General features: G+C 36.3%; 1 protein-coding gene across 7 annotated transcripts in view; it reads right to left on the bottom strand.

The window, feature by feature from the left end:
- Positions 1–23,754, bottom strand: part of ptprt (protein tyrosine phosphatase receptor type T) — a 625,436-nt gene that overhangs the window by 38,352 nt on the left and 563,330 nt on the right. For 4 of the 7 annotated variants that reach the window (XM_030135306.1, XM_030135311.1, XM_030135313.1 and 1 more), the window contains 5 exons: positions 18,137–18,213; positions 11,792–11,828; positions 11,221–11,318; positions 10,466–10,582; positions 3,536–3,690 (listed from right to left, as the gene is read on the bottom strand). In XM_030135306.1, coding sequence (XP_029991166.1) covers positions 3,536–3,690; positions 10,466–10,582; positions 11,221–11,318; positions 11,792–11,828; positions 18,137–18,213 — 484 coding nt within the window. Of the gene's footprint in view, positions 1–3,535; positions 3,691–10,465; positions 10,583–11,220; positions 11,319–11,791; positions 11,829–18,136; positions 18,223–23,754 lie in introns of all 7 variants that reach the window. The other 3 variants (XM_030135308.1, XM_030135309.1, XM_030135310.1) reach the window with 1 other exon arrangement.

Here is a 23,754-nt window from a genome sequence, read left to right as displayed (position 1 = left end):
GTGTTTCCATTATTTTGTCCAACCCCTGTACAGTCACAGAAAAAATTATTAGACCACTCTTTTTTTCTTCAGTTTCTTGTTCATTTTAATGCCTGGTACAACTAAAGGTACATTAGTTTGAACAAATATAATAATGACAACAAAAATAGCTCATAAGAGTTTAATTTCAGAGTTGATATCTATCCATTTTCCATGTTTTCTTTTCTGTCTGTTTTAGTCACATGAGACACACAGGAGTTAGTACTTGATTGCATAACCATTGTTTTTGCTGACTTTTGATGGTCTAATAATTTTTTCTGCGACTGTAAATTTATGTTGATGCATTTCACTCTAATAGCTAAAAAAAACCCTGAACAACCACAACAACCCTGTGATCCATTTTAGACCCTGACCCGAATCATGAGGATGACATGTTTACAGTGAATCATACACAATGGTTTTTGCAAAGCGATTAAACAGACAACACTGTCCATAGCAATTCCCATTTGAATTTAGTATCTACAAGTTTGAAATAATGTTAATAAACAATATCTAATGATGTTGTTGGAACAAAATACGAACAGTGTTATGATTATGATCATAAGTCTAGCTACAATTTAGTAAAAAATTAACACAATTTCTGGGAGACGGCTGATCTGACAGCTTCAGTTACTTTTCAGAAAAGTTGCAACGATTTATTTATTGATGAAATATGTCGATGGATAAAGAGCAAAAAATGAGTGAAAACAAATGATTAATTATTTTCAAAAATCTCCTTGATTAGTCGATCATTTTTGCACATTGAGGTGTTGTTTGGACATACAGTGTCTGAGGACATCAGATTGTGTTCTATGAAAACATTATTAATGTTTTATTAAATTGTTTAACATTTCAAAAGGGAAGAATTAGTCAAGATGTGCGGTCATAGTGGTAATGAGTAATTGAATAATACTTAAGTAAGGAATGTAATCACTTCTTTTGTTTAAGTTGAATATAGAAGACAATATGAAATAAGAATTCCAGGAAACATGTCCTTTCCCATCTGTTTCATTCACGTGTGTCCCCATACAGAATACATTAATTATAAATTCTTGGAGTACTAGTAATCTACTCCAAAGCTTTTTTCATCACTTGTCAAATTGCTGACCTTTTAAAGCTTGTGCCTGCTAACAACCTGGCCCCATAGCTGAACAGTTACATCCCATAAAGAACAGAACATGGAGGTTAAATATACTGTCGCCATGGGGATCTTAAAACTGCCTCTTATTGCGTTTCATCCTCCATTTCTGTCGGGTGATGCTGGTGGTAGGATTAAAGTGGGGTGGGAGGTGAATTTTCATCTTTTTTTTTTTTTTCTATTGCCTACGTTTAAAAGGTTAACACATAGATCTAATTTATGGACCAGTGATATTAGTGTGATCATACTGGTACGGAGAACCTGGGTTATTGAGTCAGAGAGTAAAAGAGGGGGAAGAAAAAAAATGTTACAAAGTAGAAAAGCTTCATAGTTAAATAAATTCTTATGTTTTGTTTTTTTTTTCCAGGCAAAACAGTTGAGCTGATATTTAACTGGTATTTCTGTGCAACAGACTATTTTTTCTCCTATTTATTACATACATTATATTATGTATAAGACCATACTGTTTGGGTTTTTAAAATAGCTTAATCTGTGTAAATCTACTTAGGCTATGGCCACACTACAGGTTTTAAAGCTCAATTCAGATTTTTTAACAGAAATCTGATTTCTTTGTGTGGTTATTCATATTATAATTTAAATCCAGATGTCATCAGACTCATGTGTGAACAGTTGACGGCCCTGAAGTGACACGCATGCACAGAAGAAGATGTGACATTACATCACACTGTGTTCACAGAAGCAGATAAGGCTCTTAACGGTGTCACGAACAATTTTTACCCATTTTTTTTTTCTAAGAATTATGCGCATGTTGTGTTTTTCTACTATTTTTTGTGTATACTCCTTGGATTTTTTTGTCACTTATGGGTAAGGAACCAAATATGGCAACTTTATTGACCTTGATTATCTACATAAACAATAAAAAAATTCACAAAAGTAAAAGAGTCTTGTTAGGTTGTCCAATAATACACTATGGTTGAAATTTAGAATTTCAGAGTATTTCTATGAGTGAAATATATAGGGTTAATAGTGTTTGGTCTTCTTTAATGTTTATTCTTTATACTACATGTGTATCTTGTTCTTTTAGTTTTAACATTCTGTCTACTTTTACTGCTCTTTGATGCTATAAACCTACATTTTCTATAAATAAATTTAAATTAGCAATTATGTCATCTTAGCTTAAATGCAGGCATGTTGAACTTTGCCACCAAAGTATGGAAAACATAAATACAATCAACATTTCAATACCTAAACCGTATGGTGATTATGGTAAACATGTATTTTTGCCTTCGTTCAATACTGGAAGAATAATATGTACAAAGGTTGAATGTAGTAACTAGATCTATCCGGTGTAGTCCGTTCATGGTTTGTAGTTACAGTACCTCAAACTGTCAATTATTTCATCATCAAAATGATTTTCTTTTTTAGCTTACCAGCTGACAGGCTGTAAGCTATTGTTGTCATGCAGCACCCGGCGTCATCGTCTGTCATCGTCCGTCGTTGTCCTCTGCTGTCCGTTAAAAAAATTTCAATCGTCTTCTTCTCCGAAACTACACTTCTGATTGACTTCAAACTTGGTATACAGCTTCTTTATGCTCATGTCAACAAAAGTTAGTGAAATTATTTGGATCTGGATCTGATTCTGGATTTGGTGCCACTCTGAAAAATTTCCCCTTTATAAGAGATAGGAAGTGGATCGATGCTATAACTCAGTAAATATAAATGATATCCAGTGTAAATTTCTACAGTACAGCCCTGATGGGGAGATGACCAAAACATAATGGCCACATGCTGATCAGGATCTTCTTCTGGATCTGTGAACTTACACAAAATTTAACATGGGCTCTTATGGGGAAAAAATTCAATAATTTTCTTCTCCGAAACTACAGTTCTCACTGATTTCAAACTTGGTATACAGCTTCTGTATGATGATGTCAACACAAGGTTTTGAAATTATTTTGATCCAGATCTGATTCTGGATTTGGTGCGACTTTGAAAAATTTTCCCATGATAACAGATAGGAAGTGGATTGAATAAATGCAATAAATCAGTAAGTATCAATGATATCAAGTTGGAATTTGAATTTTTTACAGATCTGATTGGAATATGACCAAAACATGGGCTATTTCTGTAATAGAATAAATACACATAACTGGGTGAGAATAAATGGCATCTGGATACATTTCCCAAAGCTTTTAATTTGGCCGGTAAGCTACAGGACCACTGGTCCTATTTTTCTTTTCCTTGGTGAGAGGCCTTCTACAGTCCTGTCAGTGAAAGGCAGGAGCAGTAGAGTGAGTGGTTGTGTTTGTTTGTCTGCTCTGTGTCCACACTGACTGACACCATCAGGGAATCAAGTTTATCTCCTGTACTTTCTGTCCCTCAGTGTGCAGAGGTGTTTGGGTGCGTGTGTGTTCTCACCTGCAGTGTGCCACGATGGGCCCAGCATCAGGCGGGTTGAGGAACTTGACCTGTCGTATGAAGCCCAGTAGTCCAGTGGCGTAGCACGGAACACCGTGGTCTGGCCAGCTGGTGAAATGGAACTGACGGAGTTCACGGATCTCATGATGGCCCTTCTGAAACACACACGTACACGCACACACACACACGCATGCACGCACGCACGCACGCACACACACACACACACACACACAGAAAGAGATGGTCCACCTCAGTTATGTACATTTACAACCAGCATATAACATGTCTTCATGAAAAGTGATGGGCATTTGGTCTCCTGATGATGATAAATGAAGGGATGTCATCACAGCCCTTTTAGGAAGGAGTGACAGGAAGGCATATCATGGTTCAGCTGCTTAATTTACAGCAGGGATTTCAGGGGATAGAGCTGCCTCTTTGGCTTCAGATGGAAAATAAATCGATCTTGTGGATGTCAAGATGGCACTTTGCGACACTTCTGGGAATGAGAGACAAGAAGACTTATCGTGAGTCATTTGCCTAATTTACTGGGGAGATTTTAGGATACTGACGGATATTTTGGCTTCACAAAAAAAAAGATTAATTGATTTCACAAATCTCTGGATGGCCCTTTAGGGGAAGTCTGATGAGGGAAATGCTATAATTCAATACAGCTTCCAGACTACTTGGAAATTTTCATTGTTCTTACTCATGCCTGTGCGGATCGGAATCCTAAAGGCACCAGATCAGCTAAATAAAGTACAGTTGCTTAAAAAGAACTGTGTGCGTTATGGTTAGAAAACAAAGTTTTTGAGAAAAGTGTTATTTCATAACACATCAAAAAACATTCCCTTAGAAACTACACATCTAGTGGCTAGAGAGAAAGACAAAATGCAAAGAGGTGGAGTTTCTTCAAAAGATATGAAGGAGGCATTAGGCTACATAACAATGGAAATTAAATGGGAATGGAATGGCAGTAGACATCCATTTTGCCTCTCCATGCGATAGCATCTTGACATTTTAATGATGAACTCTCTAGACACACAAAGGGCTGTTAAATACTTACTGGCCAAACAATGGAAACATTACAAAAGTAATAAAGATGACATCCTGATTAAGATTTAGTTCCGACATCACACTGATCCATCTGGGACACAAGCTGAATGCTTTTCAATGGTAGTATGTAGTGTCAGCACAGGACCTGAATTAGATGGATGTTAGAAATTTTCATCAAGTTATAATTACAATTTTATTGTATGAACCGGGATAAAATATGGTCACGAGAGTAATTTCCTAAAATTGTTGCTCAAGCACAAGCACAGCCACAATGTGTAGAATTACTCACATGTTCTTTTTGAGCATTTCTTGAGTGAATTTGGGTGTATTCAGACCTACTTCATTTGGTTTGTTTAAAACGGACCAGAGTTCGTTTCCCCAGAAAGTCCGGACTTTTTTTTAGGTGTGAATACAAACATGTGAACTCTGATTTGAACCAGAAAAGCTGACCACGTAGAAGAAGTGGTCTCGGTCCATTTCCAAATGGACTCTGGGCCGGTTCACTTCTGGTGTGAATATAACTGGCCTCAAGCAGAAACAAACCAAGGAACCACCTTTTTGTTCTTGACGAGCCACTGTAGCAGTGTAACATTGTGGGTAATCAACAAAACTGGAAGTAGCCAAGCCACTTGGGTAGTCAGAGCTAATAGCAGCAGCCATGAACCGTGAACAGACGTGGAGCTATGAGGAGACCGAATGTCTCATTGACATTTGGTAGAACCTCCATGTTTGTTTTTAATCAACACCCACTGTCTCTGATTCACTTCACCCTCAACTTTTCTGTCCAATGGCAGCGCAGTTCATCACATGTGTGCTACTGTTTACAAATTTTGGTCCACTAGCTAACTTCTAAAGAATAACAATTATAAGAATATGAACTGTTTTCAAGTGCTGTGCCAAAATCTGATGGTATCACCTAGTTTAGAGTTATCTTATGCTGCTTTTATCGATCAGTCATTATGTGCCACTTGGGAGCAAATCAAAAAAACTGACCAAAGCAGTTGTTGAATTTGTGAATTAGAGGTAACATTAGTATGGTTTCTTATATTTATACAAATTTGGTAATATTGATAATTGGTAATATTTTGTTCAAGCTTACATTTGTCAAATATATTGTAATTAACATGATTTATGAATTAGTTATGATCTCCTGTGTAAATATCCTTAAGATTCTTCATTATTTAACCTGCTCTGTGCCTTTGATTATAACCATTTCATCCTTTATATCTTTATGGGGATAGAAATCAACTTTTGTCTTTAACTTTTTGACACAATATTATCATTGTCCTGGACATTCCAATAAAACACCAAAACATGGCTGACGGTAGCAAAAGATACATGAGGACACTCCGCAGCCTCTTTTTTTTTCACTTTCAAATTGCTTTAGAGTGGCAAGGAAAGACAAGTGAAAACATAGATGCTATTAGAGATTATTCAGTATTTGTAACCAGGACAAAACACAGCATCAACTAAACCTCCAAGACACCCCAAAACATCACTGTATTTTGACACTTTTAGACCTGTCAGCAGGAAGTTTATAACTTTGACAGTATTTCCCAACATGTTCAAGTCAGATACAGTATGTGCCTTAGGGCTGAGGAGTCTTACTTCTACTTTTCTACTTTGAATCCTGACCTACATCTCTGGGCATTCACCCGCATCTCTTCTCATGGGTTATTATAATTTTCTAACTTTCCGACAACTCTCTACTGGAAAGAAGTAGAAGATATGAATGACCCTTTCTTCAGCTTCCAGCAGTTCAATTCCCCCCTCCTGAAAAAAAAAAAAATAGTAAAAAGAAAAACTACCATCATATGCTTGAATAATTCAAACCAATCGATTCCATTATACTGTAGTGAGCTAAATGTGTCTTAAATGGAGAGAACCACATTTTGTTCAGTTCAGTTTACCTTCTAAGAATAGACCTGAGAGCACACTGTTGTTCTAGCAATTGAAATTGCTTGTAAGGTTGTATTGAATTGTTTGCTTTGGCATAGTGCCTTATGATAACCTGAGAACATTGGAAAGGCACGAAAAGGAGAAAAACAGGGCCATGAAAATGAAACTGTGAGAGGTGGTGAGTCGAGGTCAAACGAAGAAGGTAAAAGGATAGAGAAGAAAAGACAATACTGAGAAGGTACAAGGTTGAAGTAGAGAAAGAAACAGACGTAGAAATGGAGTGAGAGAGGCTGGAGACAGGGAAGAAAAATAAAACCCAGAAAACCACAAGGTGATTTGATAACTGGACTTCTCATTGATTTGCTCTCCAGTGATGTTGAAATTACTTCTCTCAATCGATAGATGGTGGTCCAACCCAACCAGGGCCTCAGGGTCATGAGAGGTTGGTAAAAAAAATAAAAATAAAATCTAAACTACAAATTACGTTGCTTGCAATATGTAACTGTACCTCTAGATGTCACTAAATCTCACACCCACGTTCGTAATTCAAATAATTCATATTATGCTGTACTACTTATTTCACTGTGTTCTAACTAACACTCTTCACAGCATTTTTTTCTTTTTGGTCATTTTGACCAGGGTTTATGTTCTTGTCACATGACACAAATTGCTGCCAATTAATTTAACTGAAGTCAATGCAAAAAAAAAAAAAAAAAAAAAAAAAAAAAATTAGTAAATTAAGTCCCAGATCAGTCCACACAACACACTCAAAATCACCAATAACAGTGTTGTGCAGTTTTTTAGATTTTTGATCAAGTTCATAACACAATAAGTCCTATAGTTATTTCTGTGCAATTATTGTCACAAAAACTTTCCTGTTAATATTTTCATTTATTTGTTTTATTTATCTTATTTATTCATTATTTTATAAGCATTTGTTTATTTCTATTTTTTTCTATTTTTTCCTACAGGAACAATCCTTCATCCATTGACACACAATGGAATGGATGGTTGTTCCGATATAAAAATACTAATGGGAAGATATCATCTTTGTGACCACTCATAGATGAAGTGTTATTAATATTTTATTGTGAACACTATCTGAGTTTGAACAACTTGCAATGATAAAAAAATTAAGCCTTCAGTGCATTTCCATGGTCACTCTGACCCAACCTGAAACTGAGCAAGTATGTCTGCTCTATGGGCTTCTAAACACAAGATCACCATGACATTTGGAGGACTTCCCCTGTTGTGTAATATCTCAGACAAAGACATAATGCCTGTTGCTACTATGTGTAGTCTACGCTCCATCTGATGACCAAAGTGGAATTCTAAGAAAAGGAACTATGGATACAAAAGACCCTGAAAGGTTTCTTGACAACCTACAAAAAATGCCATGAATTATTGTAGAAGGGCAGATTCAGATGGCATACAAAAGATAACATCAGAGCTGAGTTTCTTAACCCTTTCCAAAATGGTTCTAGATCCAACTTTACAGACCTGTAAACAATAGACTTTGACTGCAGTTATTTGATGTTCTTTTAGATAAAATATATAAGATAAGACTTAAGTATGTTTTCTTGTCCTTGTGTGTGGTGACCCTGTACTGTCTCTTTTTAAATCTCTTTATAAGCTATTTTCATGCCTTTTTTAAATTGCCCTTTGGGGATAAATAAAGTGTGTTGAACTGAAGTGAATTGAATTGAATATACACAGAAAATATGAGTTATACCTCTGCTTTCAATGGTACAGTATAATGGTGTGGCCTTGTCTAGGGCTCAGAGGTTAAGGAGCTCTTCATTTCTAATATTCCCTCATTCATTCATTCATGCAAACTGTGCCTTGAGACATTTCTTAATTTCGTACATAACAGTGATTCTTCATTTGACACAAACTTTGAAAATAGCCTTTAAAGCAGAGCAACAATGTTCATCTATCATTTTCTCTATGCACTGCCACCTTGTTAGCTTTGGCCTCTTCTGGACATAGGTCTGGCACCCTTAACTATTCTACTGTAATAAAAAAATAAAAAAATAAAAATAACAAGTGGTTCCAGGCACAACTGACCCTGCCCCTTGCATGTATTGTAGCATATTTTGGCATCACTCCAGCTGATGTCATCATGTCTATGCGTGTGCTGATGTCAGCATATCGGTTGCCTCTATATATGTGCCAAGTTTGAAGTAAATTGAAACAAAATTGATGTTTTTTTTTAGACATTTCAAATTTCACCCATTATAAGTAAATGGGAAAGAAAACAGATTTTAAAAAATTCATAAAAAATGTGAACTTTTTACTTTTCCCAAAATGTAACCACATCTGCTCTGCGTCACTGGCAATTTATAAACCAGATTTGGTATGAATTCAACCAGTAGTTTTGCTGCTATAGACATTTGAAATTTCACCTATTATGAGTAAATGGGGAAAAAAAAGATTTAAAAATTCATAAAAATTTTTAACTTTGACTGACTGTTGTCAAAATGTAACAACATCTATTCTGAGTCACTGGCATTTAACTCCCAATTTGGTATGAATTCAACTGAAAGTTTTGCTGCTACAGACATTTGAAATTTAAAAAGTAAATGGGGAAAAAAAAAGATTTAAAAACTCATTAAAAACTTGAACTTTGACCTACTTTTCCCAAAATGTAACCACATTTATTCTGGGTCACTGGTAATCTATGCACCTATTTGGTATAAATACAACCCCATAGTTTTGCTGCTAGAGTGTTAAACAACCAGAACCAAAAACAATACCCCTTGCCTCCCTTTTGGGGGCGCGGGGTAATAAAAAACCATTCTAGTTTGTTTGGGGAGTTTTTCTTTCTGGGATTTGAGCTTGCCTTAGGTGGTGCTAAGGGAAGGATGCAGGACAGTCTGCAAATGCTGTCAGAGGGCATTGGTGGAATATTCAAGTGAATTACATTATTGAAATGACTTGGGTTAATGCAGAAAACTGAAAAAGTCATCCAATAGCAGAACTATTCTGTGAAGATTAAAGTCAGGTTTGCTCTCATTATTCAGTGTAATTAAAGCTATTTAACTGTTGTGCAGAAAACTCATGTACTGTCTTGCATTCAAACACACAGACACTGACAGAACCTGCTTTAGTTTGGAGAATCTTCCATTAGTGAGTATGTGCATGTGTGTAGTGTGTGCAGCTGCGCATTGGAAAATGAACTTGTCCTTTGAATTCTACTGTGCACTCCAACACACACACAAACACACACACACACAGAGGTGGTATGGATTAATGGCTTGCTAAACGAGCTGACAGCGACGACTTCAAGACGTGTCTTCATAAGCTGCTTTGGCACAACTGAGGGGGAAATACAGGAGTGGAGGAGGCAGAGGAGGAGGTATGATGGGTAAAGAGGAAGAGGAGGAATCAGAAAGAAATAAGAAATGACAAACAAAGAAAAGTAGTGTGGAAAAAAGAAAAGGATGAATGACTGATATCACTGATTTTTGTTAAGTGTCATTTAAATATGTTAACCTTTATGCATGAATGATAGGCAAGAAAAAATGTAAATGACATTAGGGTAGATGAAAATTATTCAGCACCGTTGAAAAAGCAATAAAGTTAAGATGCAGACGAAGATGAAAACAAAGAAGAAATCAGGCGTTTAGTTGTGGAGTATGTGATTCAACCGTTTTCCCTTTTGATGACAAGCGCCTTAGAGAACGACATCACAACAATAATGGTCCAGTCTTCCAGCTTCACTCGTCCTTTCTCCTCTCAAATCCCTTCTGCCTGATTACAAAGGCCCGATTATGCTTTTGAGCCTCCTCTTAAACAGCAAGAAACAAATAAGAATCACTGTTGGCCTCAAAGCCCCCCTCAATCACACACAAACAGGCTCTGATGGTAATCCAGGCTTTGAGTTTACAAAAGAACAGAAGTGGAGCCCCAGTAAAACTACAGATTATCTGTATTAGAGGACAGAAACTTTATTGTCCTGTGCTTTTTGTTGTTTACCTTCTGGACGGTGAAAGTTCGTATGACGTATTCGGCCAGTGGTTCAGTTTCTATCAGGGTCACTTTGATGTCTCCGTAGACCTCAGTCTCATCAGGCCAATAACGCACACACTTCACCTGAACAAGACAATTCACACAAATATAGTTATACAATTTATATGTATATAAATAAACAATTATTGACTGCAAAAATATAAATCTTACCAAGTGTATTTTTCTCACTTCTAGTCAAAATATCTCATCACACTTAAAATAAGACATAATCACCTAAAGAGTAACTTTTCAGTGAGATATAAAAAACTTATTTTTAGACAACAGATCTGGAAAATCTTATTTCAAGAAATCTTACGAAGATATTTTTTCACTTGTTCCATTGGCAGATTTTTTTTGCTTAATTCAAGATTTTTTTTGCTTAATTCAAGCAAAAAAAAAAATCTGCCAATGGAACAAGTGAAAAATTATCTTGGTAAGATTTCTTGAAATAAGATTTTCAAGATCTATTGTCTAAAAATAAGTTCTTATATCTCACTGAAAGGTTACTCTTTAGGTGATTATGTCTTATTTTAAGTGTGATGAGAAATTTGATTAGAAATGAGAAAAATACACTTAGTAAGATTTTGATTTTTTCCAGTGTATAAGATCAGGACCCTCATAAGTCCTGATCTTTTACAGAGAAAAAATAAAAAAACACTCATGTCTCTTTCTTAAACACATACATAACACACAATTAATCATCTCAGATATGATGAACTCACCCTGCCCACCTCCACCAGGTTGGTAACCATGACGATTGAGGCCGAATTTTCCTGCCAAACCATCCTCCAGAAATCCCTCACTGTCTCCTGCATGGGCCCTGCACACACACATGCACGCACACACACACACACACACACACACACACACACACAGAAGCGCCAGAGATATAAACATGATGCACGCAAACATACAAGCAGCTCTATATAAACACACACACACTCAGTATGAGCACAGACTTACACAAGTGTGCTCTAACATACACACACACTCACGATCCCACATAGTGGTTCGGGGGTTTGAGGTAATGGGGTCTTAAATTTGTCAGGGGGATTTTATACGGTGGTTTAGATTTAGGAGGTTGTGGTAATAGCCTTCCAGCTCAAAAGGACGACATTTACCAGGTGCCTGCTACACACACACACACACACACACACACACACACACACACACACACACACACACACACTCACATACACACTCACGAACACAAACACATAAAATACATACACTTTTATATTTGCACAAATGTAGAATTACACTCACACAATCACATTACGTCAGTTTAATTACCTTGTGTGGCGATGTAATGTCTGGGTCTATGGTACCCCTGTGAGACAGAAAAAAAAAAAAGAAGAAGGGTCAAGCCTTAAAAAACACCCTCTCCATATTTTTCACCTTACATATTATGACCTTATTTTTTTTTTACATTATCTATTCTCTATTTTAATGACTTTTACTGGTATTTCTTCTCTTTCTCTTGTCTTTTCCCCCATTTTAATATTCATTTTTCTCTGCCTGATATGACATTATTTGCTTTCTCCCTCCTGTTTAATGTACAGTATACTGTTTACTGTTTTTCATTCAGCCAGTAACACCAGTGCAGAGCTTTAACCTTTTAACATCTACTGGTTTTATTGAATCCTAACCTAATGTCATATTCACCCTGTAAAGCCTGAACTTTGCCAGTTGGTCCTTCTGAATTTCTTTTTTTCAAATATCAATTTCCATGTATGAGTTTCAATTTTGTATCATATTTGATACATCAGGTCTTAATACTCAGATGTTATTATTTTTGAACAAACAAAAATATAATATAACACAAACATGTCTAACAAATTGGCAATTTATTTTCAAAATTGGCAAAGTTCTGGCTCCTTCCTCATTAATGACAGTCTTGTAGTGTCACTGCAAAGGCCTCTGGTGAATGAATTCCTCCCCCCCGGTGGATTATCCCTGTATTGCATGTATCTAATTGTATACATCAGGTTTTTCAAGAAAAAAAAAATCACACTGATCATGTAGAGGGCTTCAAAACTCATGCATCAAATATGATACGTTTGGTGTTATAGGGTTAAAATAACTAATGTTTGTGCTTCTGACATCCATGATGCTAAAGCTCATTCCTGACCCCCCCACCCATGAATGATTCTGTGGCTCCACTCATTCCCATTTCCATATGATAAAATTATCAACACTAATTACACATTTGATTGAGTCCTCACAAAGCTTTACAAATATAGCAATATCATTCATTGGGTCTGTGGAATATTATGACCTTTGAGAGTCAGATTTAAGGATTTATTATTCATTTTAACTGCAATCACATTTAAGACTTTTTAAGGATTTTCAACCACCCTGCATGTAATCTATATTCTGGTTACCATGTGAGTTTGTTCTGTTGAACATTTGGATGAAAAATAACTAAAAAAAAAATACATACATTTAAACATAGAAAAATGTCACTCACTATTGACCTACTGTCAAAGTAACTAAGGAAGTGGTGTCTTGCCTACACTTACTGATGCTAATGCTAACGCTGACCCAAACTCGTAGCATGTACAGTATGTGTGCATGTGTGCAACATGGTTTCGGTGTTTTATAATATGTTATCTGTGGAATATCAAGAACAATATATGCACAGGGAAGGGTGAAGATGAGAAGTGATTTTTTTTGGTTTAATTTTATATTTTGTTTTCAATAAAACTGTGTCTCTTTTTGCTGCTTTTACATCATATGAAGAATACAATAAAACAGGAACAGCTTTACAGAATATTTTAACATTTGGAACAAAGATTCACATGGACCGACAGATATGCTGATTAGATTATCGTTGAAGAAGATGTGATGCATCTGATTGTAGGTACAGATCCCTTTTCTATTAAAATGTCTGTATAATGGTCAACAACGACTGCACTATCAAACTAAACATTAATACAATTCCAAAATTTGTGATGCACAGATAGGTAACACAGGACTTAAACTGGATTACAAAAAAAAAAAGACGAATTTTCACCAAAAAAACAATTAATGAACCCTTAAAAATATCATGTTTTTGGTTAAACTGAATGTATGAGACAATCTGTTTCCTCTGCCTGAATTAGGGCTGGGCAATATGGAAAAAAATCATATCATGCTAATTTTTTTCATATCAGACGATATCAATATGTATCGTGATATAAATCAAATCACTATCTTTGTTAAGCTTAAATTTTCCGTTAATCATAAGTTAGTTGTGAAGGCATCAGAAGGTTATTTTTGATTTAAATATGATTTATTTAGGTTAAACATGAAGAATATTATACAACTGTTTCAGATAAATAAAACAGGTCCATATATTTAAAACCAAACTAAAAGTCTGACCAGCAGGCAAAAACTTTCATGTTTTAAAAGAGAACACAAATAAAAATAGACCATCTTCAAGAAACAATTCTGTAACTGCTGTAAGTAGTGTAAACCAAAGCTGAAACGTAACATGCTTAGAACGTCCGGCTCCCAGCTTCTACGCCTCTGTTGTACGCTGGAACTGAACCGGTTACACCCTACTTTTCAGTAACCCGGTCGCATGAGTTCTCGGTCAAATTGTCTCCTGAGGGAACACTCATTATCTCCCACTGCTGCCCAAACATTATTGTGTGTGTTGCAGCTGCTCTTACACCTGTGCTGTGTGCGTCAACCTAACTTGACGTGGCTCTAACATGATTGGTTTGATGCGGTGCTACTTAATTATGATTGGCTGTTCTTATGTCTGTCAAAACATGGGCGAATGAATTCTATCAAAATTGTATCGAGTGTCTCTCATATTTCTATCGAGGAAAAGTTATTTTGCAATATATATCATTAGCATTATATCGCCCAGCCCTAGCCTGAATGTATTTATTTGGTCTCATTTGGAAAAAATGTATGTATTCAATAACATAAAAATAAATCTGTTTCATTCTTTCTAATTCCAAATGAAGATCTTTTTAAAATGGCAAGTTTATGTTTAGTTTCAAACACCGATTGCAAAAGATATTTGCTATTTTCATCATGATATATTAATGTATAAAACCTGTAACGACTAGAGTTGTAATGGGTTGTAATTGCTACAAAGGTGATCGCCATGAACTAAATACTGTACATAAATACACCAGTCTCTTTGAAGTTCTACATGGTATGACATTAAATAATTAAGTAACACAAATAATAATGAATGATAAGAAATAATAATAATAAAAAAAAAAAAAACATTTAAAATATAGTCTAAACATCTTCAGCTAATGTCAGCTTTGCCATGTGGTCATTCCCTCTATCCTTCTGTTGCTCTCCTTCCCATCCTTTCCCCATACGACTGTTACTGCTGCCTTTGACTGACATTTTCCCTCCACCTTAAATTTCATCACCACTTGCGCTCAGTTCCTGTGTTTATTCTTTTCTACTTTTAGTCACTTCGAAGCCACATTTCAGTACTTTCCATCTTCCTCCTCCTCCTCCTCCTTCTATCTATTCTTATATTTTAATTTGTCCCAGCTCACTCTCCACTCCCATCACTTCTCCCCAAAGTATGACTCAAGGTCTCTTTCCAAATAAACACCGAAATTAAATAATAGAAGCGACTTTAATTCTCTCTCTGTGGGGCAGATGAAAAGCTCCAACTCTACAACCACAGATGAGTATCTGGTCCTCAACCCCACACCTCCCAGGGAGACCCATAACCTTGTTAAGGTGAAAACATTTATCACTTTCCTCTTGTCATTAAAATCATGCAAACAACACTATCTTTCACTGAGGGGATTAACTGTTATGATTTTAATTTTCTGCCCTTTTTTTTTTCTTTTTCTTCTCATTTCTTCTCTGACAAGCCTTCTCTTTCGCCCTCCGTTCACCTGATTGCCTATAAGCTTTGTGAGCCATAATCATTAACACCACCATTACAGCATCTTGGAGTTTCAATTAAACAACTGGTCATCACAAGAAATCTCGCCAGTGTATGTTTCTGCACAATCACAATATCAGCTTTATTTGCCATTGAAGGATCTATGACTTTTTGACCTTTCTTCAGTAGTTAGGAGATGACTGAGGTGAATGACAGATATAGAATCCAGTACTTTACCACCAGCATCTGCTCTTCAAATCCTGATTCCTGTAAATTTGTGGGGTTTACGCTAGAAGAGCACTTTTATTTAAAGGGGTCATATTTTGCTAAACCCACTTTTATTGTCTTTGGTACATTTATTTGTGTATTTGGACCCTAATAGTTAAAAAAGTTTGAATTTGAACCCTCCAGGTGCTGCAGAGCTATCGTTATATTCATTATGGCAAAAATCGGATTTCTACAACCTGTTTTCATTCCTGCTTAATTTGTCACGTCTGAAACTAGTTATGCCACGACATTTGCACATATAAGATCAAGACTTCCGACAAACATGTCTCCAAGTACGCGATAATCGTTTGTCAGCAGCAGCAGTTGTAGTCCATACTGAAAATATGTCCAAACTTTGAGCCAATTACCTAAAATGTTCAGTTGTTGGTTGTATTAACAAAAACAAGTGGCTGAACAGGACAGAGCAGCATGGTTAACAACCTGGAGGGGGTGGGGCGTGAAGTGGCTCATTTGCATTTAAAGGGCCAGCGCTCAAAACAACCTTTCTGGTGTCATTAGTCAGAAACAGGGTTGAAGATGGACCTGTGGAGTGTAATTAATGAAGAATTCAGACCCAAGTATAACATTTACAGTTTATGTAGACCACAGGGAAATGTTTTAAAATGTATAATTTCATTAAAAAAGCAGAATATCACTCCTTTAAGTAGGGAAATGATTGTGGCTTGGCTGAATAAAAACACATTTTTAGTTGTTTTTTAATCACATCTTTGAACAGTCTCCAACCATAGGTACTTTACCAGGGAGAGATTAACGCTCAAAGACCCAAACAGCCACCTGCTACAGTAAGCATACTAGTCCATAATGTTTAATACCTTCTGAACCATTAATCCTCTCAATGCATTTTAATAATTCAGGTAAAATATTGTTTCGTAGCTTTTCGGTATCAGATATGACCCATGTGGACGTTCAGGCTCCATAGTAAGCATGCAAACACTGTCATCTTCTACAACATTAATTCCCAAGTAAAGCCCATGGAGTTGGATCAATGACAGTGGTTGTAGCCATTTGGTTTTATGTTCAGTTGATGATATATTTAGCTGAAAAAAGTCAGTTATCCCTGTTTTGTCATAATAACCTTTGAATTTACTCTGGGCAAAATGCAGAGGATGATATTCTAATAAATTGTGATAAATGTCATATGAAAGGTTAAATGAAGACAAAATTTCATTTGGATGTTACGACCAAAATATTTATAGGACCTTAACTTAATAAAACCAAATAATGCTGAGAAATATGAGAAAAATCTGTGGCCTATGAGTAAGTGACGTTGTATTTTGTGTGTGAGTACAAAATGTATTTAATACAAATTGTATTTATCTGTACACATATAGTTATTGTAATAAACACCAGAGATAGTTACAGATGAGGTATGGTGGGATTGAACCACTTGCCCATGGGATAGTGATGGGCGTATCAATTCTGTGGTATGGATATATCGATACTCACACACTACTCATTTGAGGATCGATTACACTAATAAAGTATCAAAATTAATTAATAAATGCGGGATAAAAGCGCCTATGTCACGTCTGAATCTTATAGAGTAACTTACTTCAAGGTTTTGTACTGACATAACCACCCCTGCAGCATAAAACTGAACAAGTCCAGTTAGCTGTTTTTAGCCTGTTAGCAACAGTTCAGTCAGCGGCTACATGTGTGTCTGAAAGGAGAGCATGGATGAGAGAAAGAACAGTGTGGTATAGGTGTACTTTACACCTGTGGATAAAACTACAGTAAAGTGTAGTCTGTGTAGTAAAAATATACAACACTGCAGCGACACCAGCAACCTTTAAACACCTGAAAATTAGCCCAGTTCTGTCAGAACTGCAGTCAGTTTTATTCTTTTCTAACTCTGTTTTCTTACAAAAATATAAAATGTGTAGGTCTTGTTGGAAAAAAAAAGCTCTTTGGAGTTGTGACCATTTCATTGTATTCAATGAATACATTCAATTTATGTCATTTTTTAAAAATTAATGTGCACTATTTATTTTTATTTAATTCATATGTGCTAATTATTATTTATGTGTTTTATTTTGACATTTCTATTCATAATTATATGTATTATTTGTGTTTCATTTGTATATTTTAATTAATATTTATGTTAATTATTTATTATTTATGTGTTTTTCAAAATTTATTTCAATGCTTTAAAAATGGCCACCAAAGGTTATGCACATTAAAGCTGTTAAATGGACAGTATTTGTCATGTGAGATGTCTTTTAAGTGAAACATTTTAACAAATTAAAAAAAAAAAAAAAATCACTGAAAGTATTGGAACCGGGTATCAAATATATATCTCAAAAAAGTAATCGATATCGCATTAAATCACAAAAGTGTGGTATCGGCCAGCGCTACCATGGGATAGAAAATATAATGGATACAAACTGTGCTCATGCTTTTAACTGAGTTGTGGAAAGAATCAGTGTAAGGATTGTGTTCAGTTATGTGTGTGTAGGTGTGTGTGTGTGTGTGTGTGTGTGTGTGTGAACACTTACGTCAATGTAGTTGGCGTTGATGTAGTCTGAGTGAGGGTCTCCATCCAGCAGCTGCAGTCGGACTCTGGTGTGATCGTCTGTGGGGTCAGATAACACAACAATACAAGAGGCCTAAAGTTACATTTACCCACAGATCGGAACCAATAACTGACTGCAGGAAGGACCGACTGACTACCACACCTACGACATCCATCTGGATCTGTTGGCTGATCCAAATGAACAGGTTTGGCTTGAGTTGGTGTGTTTTGTGTCCCTGTTGATTTTGATGCTTTTAACCCATAAAGACCCAAACAGCCACCAGTGACCAACAGCATTTACCAATACAAGCTGTTTAAGACCTGTAGATCCACTCATCCTATCAGTACATGTAAACAATTGAGGTAAAATGCAGTTTCTTAGCTTTAAATCATAATCAGACATGACCCATTTTGGACATTCAGAGGCTCAGTAATGAACGTGGGCACACCGTCATCTTCTACAACATTGATTAACCAATAAAAACCATGCAGTTGGATCAATGACAGTGGATGGAGACACGTGTTTTTACATTCAGTCATTGATGTATTTGCTGAAAAAGTGACTTTTTTCTTCTTTTTTTTTCTGTTTCAGATATAATAACCTTTGAGTTTTCATGAACATCCACATGATCTGTGAATTAAATCTAGGAAAATACATGTTTTTCACTGAAAAATGCCTAATACAGAAGACAATATTATCATAAATGGTGATAAATCACTTAAAAATGGTAAAATATAGAGGAAAAATTCATTTGGGAACTGCCACAAAAGCAGCACAGGATCTTTATGAGTTAAATGTATTTCAGCTCATGGTACTGCAGTTCATTCATTTAAAATGAATGGGTATGACACACAAAAATCACTTAATGATACACGCATTATCCCCATTACCTACTGCTACAAAGAGCAGTTTGCTTACTGGCTTTATTCCTTGTGCACCTGAAATCTGGAACAGAAAAGAAATTATTATCTATTGTTTGTTTTTTTTTTTATGTGAGGTGAGTCTTGGTTTAACTGATTCATTTGCCTAATTACTTAAACTGCCCCGACTATTCATAATGTCTATTTGTTTACTAAGCTGCAAAGATTTCTGGTGTCATTCCTTGCTTGGCTATGTTGATAAAACTAATATATTCTGAAATAAAATGAAGTGTCTGTATATGATCAGGGATTCGTACCGTGTGTTCCCCTTTGAAATGAACTAGATGCTGTATCCCATTCTGTCATAGTCCTGATATTACACACTGAGCTCAGCTTTGATCAATTTACCTCTGGAATCCACACTAATGTGGTGTTTTTTGATCCCTAAAATGGAGACTTATGGAAATGATGCCGACCCTGTTTTAATTTGAAAACTCTGCAGTTGCATTGTAATGTGGACTTTTTGAAGTGGTGATATTGGTGGGCACATTGGTACAATAGTCCTACGAGTCATTATGTATTCTTCCATGATTCATTGTGCCCCCGTCAAAAAACAAAACAAAAACAAGACAGCTTTGATTACCAACTGTTAATCCAATGTGACTGAATGCTAAATTCCAGCTGATTTTCATCTTTTGGTAGCTGCTGCTGTGCAGTTACATTGTTTTTTTGTTTTTTTTTTAAATCATCATACAACTCATGCCTTTTGCAGTGGGCAAACTCCAACTCAAACAATTTGGCTACATTCAGACTGCAGGCAAATGTGCTCCAGATCTGATTTTTTTGCCCATATGTGACCTGTATCCGATCTGTTAAAGACAGTTTGAACAGCACAAATCCAATTTTGTCAAATCTGACCCAGGCCACTTTCATATGTGGTCCTAAATGTGATACATATCTGATATTTTGCAATGCAACTTAAGTCTGAACAGCCAGGTTGCATTTAGTCAACTTTTACGTCATTGAAATGCGACAAACGTCACAATTCTGCATGCCTCCATATTTACTTCCATAAACACAGCGCGTGCCTGTGTGGTCATGTATTATGCCAGGACCTCTTTTGTGCATGTGGGTCACTTCAGGGTCACGTTCAGCTCATCCTCAAAACTGATGGAAGTCGCATTTAATGTGTAATATGAACGAGCACACAAAAAAAATCATATTTCACCCAAAAATCAGAATTGTGCATTAAGACCTGCTGTCTGAACGTAGCCTTTGTGACATTTCCCTGTGGCATTATAAGCCTCCTAGGTGATAGATATATGTGAGGCACATTATAGGATATACAAAGATTGTTTCTGTAATGTATGTAGATTGTTTTCATTTTAAAAAAAGTGATTTCAGATGAAATAAAAGTATTATTGTAGCCTCAGTCTCATTTTGTTAAAGCTGGTGCTGGTGAGGTGTCAGTACTAACCACTACACCATCATGCCACCCATGACTATTTCAAATAAACACCAATCGTTTACTCTTTCTATACGGTACTTTGTCAGAAAGAGCCAGGTAAAGAGTATATGGCACCAAAATGTCATTATATATGAAAAAGCTCCATTCGCATCAGCACAACCATAGCTTAGTGTAGTGCTACTTAAAATCTGTCAGCTTCTTTCCTTTTCATCTTTTCAATGTCAGTTATTTTGTTCTGGGCTCTAATGGCTATCTATAGTGTTAGGGCACATATGGAAGAGGTGATTACAGCTAAAAGCAGCAAGTGAGAGGGTTTTTTTTTTTTTTTTAATATTGCAACGTGGCAACAGCAGGTGATCGCAGATGAAGTGAGCATGATTTTTAGTCATTATCTCAATTTTTTCTCCAACACTCAGCTGTTTCTGTTCCAGTCTTGATCTGCTCTTCCCTCCTAGTTTCATTCTCTGAGGCATAGACCAACATTTTAGAATCATAAAATTGGAACAAATAAGGGTAATTTCTTCATTTCTTTAATGTTATCATTGGTGGAAAAAAAAGAAAAAAAATCAAGGCGAGAGAATGAAAGGAGGCAGAGGCAGAATAATAAGGACAAGTGGAAAACAGGAGGCAAAAGTGACACAATGATAAGAAAATAATAATGGGGATGGCTAGTGTGACGTCACGTATCACTTCCGTTTCTAAATCCCTACTCTTAAAGTAAACAACAATGGCTGCAGCTCAGGAACAGGTCACTTTTTTCACTGTCACATTGTACTTTGCTGACTTCCCAAAGTCAGTTAAAAGAGGTCTTAACTCCTTATTGGTGTCTCTTATTTTCTTTTTTTTTTTTGCACACATTCCAAGGACAAAGACACAACACACACACATTCTCCCCCGTCCCCACTCCAAATCTTATCTGGTCTCAAACTCTTTTTTTCACCCTATACCCTGAATCCTATCAAATCCATGAAAAAATACCAGCATGTGTCCACATGCAATGTGTGAAAACTGTATGATATCTTATATTTGTGCTTTGCATTATCCTGTGTTCTTCATTACACATTTTGAAGAAAAGGGTTCTGTGGCAGCGCACTAGTTGCAGCAGCCCGATGTCCCTAATCATTGATCGCAATTTCGTTTGATGTACTCTGTGCTGTATGTACTCTGTGCTGTCAAATGATAATAAAGAGCTATTCATTCATTCATTCATTCATTTATAACTCAAATAGTTATAAGAGTTAGTCTAATGCCAGGTGGAAGTCTGACAGGGAAAGTTCAGACATCAAGGAAAAAGAGGAGCTATGAGGTTGAGGTGAGAGCAAGTAGCTAGTGAATATAAAGGTGTTAGCAATAAAGCTTACATTACTGTACCCGGGTAATGTTTAATTAGCTATGATAGAATAAGTACCATATGGCTAGTTGACAGTGTAACTGACAACTGTACACTGGACATGTCTTCCAAGCACCAGACAAGTTAGTTAGCTAGCTAGCTAAGGATGGGGGTCCGCTCATAATGCTAACATCCAATTATTCCATTTTGGGTGATTGTTTTATGGGTTTTGGGTGAGGGTTAGCAAAGTTGTTTTGACTCAGGTTGAGGGACAGGAAGTGAAGGCTAATGCCTGCTCCTGTGGTACAGGGAAGGCCAAGTGCCACCATGTCCCAGCCCTGCTCATTTGGGCTGAAAAGAATTGAACCCGCACGGATGTCGAATATGTGTGGAAGAGGGCCACGACACCCAAAACTGATGACATCACAGCGAACAGGGTGTCTGTGATTGCACCTCCAACATCACAAGGTTAGTACTAATTAGGAGTTATTATTCATGCTTTCTGTTTTACTATCACTGATAAATCCTGATCCTAAGTTTTCTTCCCATACTAAAATCTAAGCCTGGGTTTAAGGTGTGTTATGGTGATACTGACAGCAGTTATGTGAGATGGTGTTGTCACTTGAAACCATGTCAGTTACAATCATCCATTTTATGTTATTATTTCAGCTGGAATTAAACGACCAGTTACCCAGGAGGACAGAGAACAGGCACAGCTTGACCGTTTTCAGGTCTGGGTTGGATTTTAGCTCCAAAAACTTCTCAGGTTTGACTTCTGTCTTTTTGTATTTTGATGTTCCATGTCCTGCTTTATCAGAAACGTCACAAGTACGCTACATTTAATCAGTTACAAATTAGCTAAGTTTGAGGTTATCCCACCACACCATTTTCCACTGACGATAAATTCAGTTTGACATAATCCGCAGATGTAAACCACTGCAAATCAGACATCAAACTGTTCACACTGTAATTTAAATGTATTTTGTATAGACTGTGTAGCCAAAACTATGTGAATGTCTCACTGAACATTGTTGACTTGCATGGAAATCTAATTCTTTTGTCTGATTTCATGATATTTGTTGGGACAGACATTTGACCAATCACATCCCATCAAGACATTTGATGGGATATTGGCCAGCCCAGATTATGGCGATGCAGAGGAAAAAGCTCTGTCATCACTTGCTGTCAGCCCACAACAGAAGGAAGCCATTGAGAGAGCCACAGTTGGGCAAACTATGAATGCCTTATGGTAATGATACATACAGAGAGAGTCTCCATTGTTTTCAGGTGTACTATACAGTCATGGAAAAAATTATTAGACCACCCTTGTTTTCTTTAATTTCTAGTTCGTTTTAATACCCGGTACAACTAAAGGTACATTTGTTTAGACAAATATAATGATAACATCAAAAATAGCTCATAAGTGTTTAATTTCAGAGCTGATATCTAACCATTTTCCATGTTTTCTTGATAATAACCAAAATCACTTCAGTTCTTACATCAATAGCTATGGCATTGTACTGTCAAAAACAGTGCTTTTAGGCATTCCATGTTTTCTTTTCTGTCTGTTTTAATTACATGATACACACAAGAGTTAGTACTTGATTACATAACCATTGTTTTTGATGACTTTTGATGATCTAATAATTTTTTCCGCGACTGTATGTCAATAGTGAGCTTTCTCATAATTTCAAGAGGCATGCAGTTAACTGTCATGGATTTCTTCATAACAGGATGGCATATCGTGAGAAAAAACTCACAGCCAGCAACGTTGGTTTGGTGTTGGCAGCAGTGAAAAGGAACTCTAACCCTCCCTTGTTATTCAAAACCCTGCTTGGCCAATACAATCTTAAACAAGGAGCTCATGTGTTGTATTAGAAGGGTTGGGCTTATATGTCTTCCCTTCCCTCCCTTTGTAAAGCCCATTGTGTTGTCATTATGT

Source organism: Sphaeramia orbicularis, chromosome 5 (assembly GCF_902148855.1).
Source record: "Sphaeramia orbicularis chromosome 5, fSphaOr1.1, whole genome shotgun sequence".
NCBI classification, from domain to species: domain Eukaryota; kingdom Metazoa; phylum Chordata; class Actinopteri; order Kurtiformes; family Apogonidae; genus Sphaeramia; species Sphaeramia orbicularis.
Note: the sequence above shows the minus strand (reverse complement) of the source record. Positions and strands in the feature narration are given on the sequence as shown.